This window comes from Phoca vitulina, unplaced genomic scaffold, assembly GCF_004348235.1.
Source record: "Phoca vitulina isolate PV1807 unplaced genomic scaffold, GSC_HSeal_1.0 scaffold1696, whole genome shotgun sequence".
Lineage (NCBI taxonomy): Eukaryota > Metazoa > Chordata > Mammalia > Carnivora > Phocidae > Phoca > Phoca vitulina.
In genome coordinates, this window is record NW_022591383.1 from 3,072 (window position 1) to 5,218 (window position 2,147).

At 47.5% G+C, this 2,147-nt stretch overlaps 1 protein-coding gene across 1 annotated transcript; it reads left to right on the forward strand.

The window, feature by feature from the left end:
- The first annotated feature begins 459 nt into the window (after nucleotides 1–459).
- On the forward strand, nucleotides 460–1,134 carry LOC116629604 (60S ribosomal protein L19-like). Its single transcript, XM_032399852.1, has one exon. The coding sequence runs from the start codon at nucleotides 468–470 to the stop codon at nucleotides 1,050–1,052; it is 585 nt and encodes a 194-aa protein (XP_032255743.1). The 5' UTR covers nucleotides 460–467; the 3' UTR covers nucleotides 1,053–1,134.
- Nucleotides 1,135–2,147: the final 1,013 nt, after the last annotated feature.

Consider the following 2,147-nt stretch of genomic DNA (forward strand, 5'->3'; position numbering starts at 1 on the left):
GAAGCAACTGCCAATCATGCCCTCCATCATCAAAACGCAGCCTCTTTAAGAAGGCAATTTCACATAACAAGAGAAGCGGCCAGAGAGAGAGTTCGGAAATGCTCTATATGTCCAACCACTCAGCCCTCTCTGCCTATGGGGGTTAATCCCCGAGGCCTTAGACCCAATGATCTCTGGCAGATGGATGTAACACATGTTCCCAGCTTTGGTAAATTGAGCTATGTACATGTTTCTGTGGACACCTTCTCTCATTTAATTATGGCGACAGCTTGCACCGGAGAAGCTTTTAAAGATGTGTCTCAACATTTGATGTTTTGTTTCGCCTATGCAGGAATGCCCAAAGCTATTAAGACAGATAATGCGGCTTGATTGGACGTGCCGGCGGGCGGCAGGGCTTGCTTCCGTGGCCCCGGGTGGGAGAGATGAGGTGGAGGCAGTCCTGAAGCAGCCGGTCCCGGAGCTTGGGTATGCTCAGGCTTCAGAAGAGGCTTGCCTCCAGTGTCCTCCGCTGTGGCAAAAAGAAGGTCTGGTTGGACCCCAACGAGACCAATGAAATCGCCAAGGCCAACTCCCGTCAGCAGATCCGAAAACTGATCAAAGATGGGCTGATCATCCGGAAGCCTGTGACTGTCCATTCCCGGGCTCGGTGCCGTAAAAACACTTTGGCCCGCCGGAAGGGCAGACATATGGGCATTGGTAAGAGAAAAGGTACTGCCAATGCTCGAATGCCTGAGAAGGTAACCTGGATGAGGAGGATGAGAATTCTGCGCCGGCTGCTCAGAAGATACCGAGAGTCTAAGAAGATCGACCGCCACATGTATCACAGCCTGTACCTGAAAGTGAAGGGGAACGTGTTCAAGAACAAGCGGATTCTCATGGAACACATCCACAAGCTGAAGGCCGACAAGGCTCGCAAGAAGCTTCTGGCTGACCAGGCTGAGGCCCGCAGATCTAAGACCAAGGAGGCTCGCAAGCGCCATGAAGAGCGGCTCCAGGCGAAGAAGGAGGAAATCATCAAGACTCTGTCCAAGGAGGAAGAGACGAAGAAATAAAACTCCCTCTCTTTTGTCTGTACATAGTGGCCTCGGCAGTAACACAGATCAGTTACTCAATAAAACCAACCTTTATCTGCTTGAAAAAAAAAAAAAAAAGACAGATAATGCACCTGCATATACTTCATCTGCATTCAAAAAATTCTGTGATTCATTTAAAATCTCCCATAATACGGGGATTCCCTATAACCCGCAGGGACAAGCTATAGTAGAAAGAGCTCACCAGACCTTAAAAACCCAAATCTCCAAACTACAGAGTTCAGAATATAAATATAGCTCTGCGCATCATATACTAAATCATGCACTATTCGTCGTCAATTATCTAAATTGTGACTCTCATGAGATTTCTCCCATTATGAAACATTGGGAAACTGATGACATTAAACCCAAACCACTGGTTATATGGAAAGATCTCTTAACAGGATCTTGGAAAGGCCCTGATATATTACTAACGTGTGGGCAAGGCTATGCTTGTGTCTTTCCACAGGACGCTGACTCACCTATCTGGATTCCTGATAGACTAATCCGACATCATGTCTCGCAGACACCCTCCACTCCCACGTCCGATACGTAGACCTTTACCCCCGATAAATATCCCACTTAGAGAGAGTTCTGCCCGATCTCCAGAAGCCGCTGACCCTCTGATTCCACCTTTACGCCGGCTGCGCCTTGAAGAATCGCAAACCAGTCCTACTGCGCCACCTACTCCGACCACACTGCGCAGCAACCCACCAACCTGGGGACAACTGAAACAACTCTCCAATCAAGCAGAGCGTCTCGTGAAAGGACAAGGCGTTAACATAACCCCTGAGAATATGTTTGTGGCTATGCTTGCGATCATCTCATGCCAGGTGATATGTGTTTCTGCTTCTCAATATTGGGCATATATTCCGGATCCGCCAATCTTGCACCCTACACCTTTGGGATCCTCTTCTATTCATGTGTTTACTAATAATTCTGATCTTTTGGGGGGAGAATCAAATTCATTTATTTTGCATAAAACAGATGCAAATTTCTCTTTCCACGGGAGACTTGATGATCCTCCTATATGCTTTAGTACCAATACAACAAATTTACCTGATGGCTGCCTTCCCC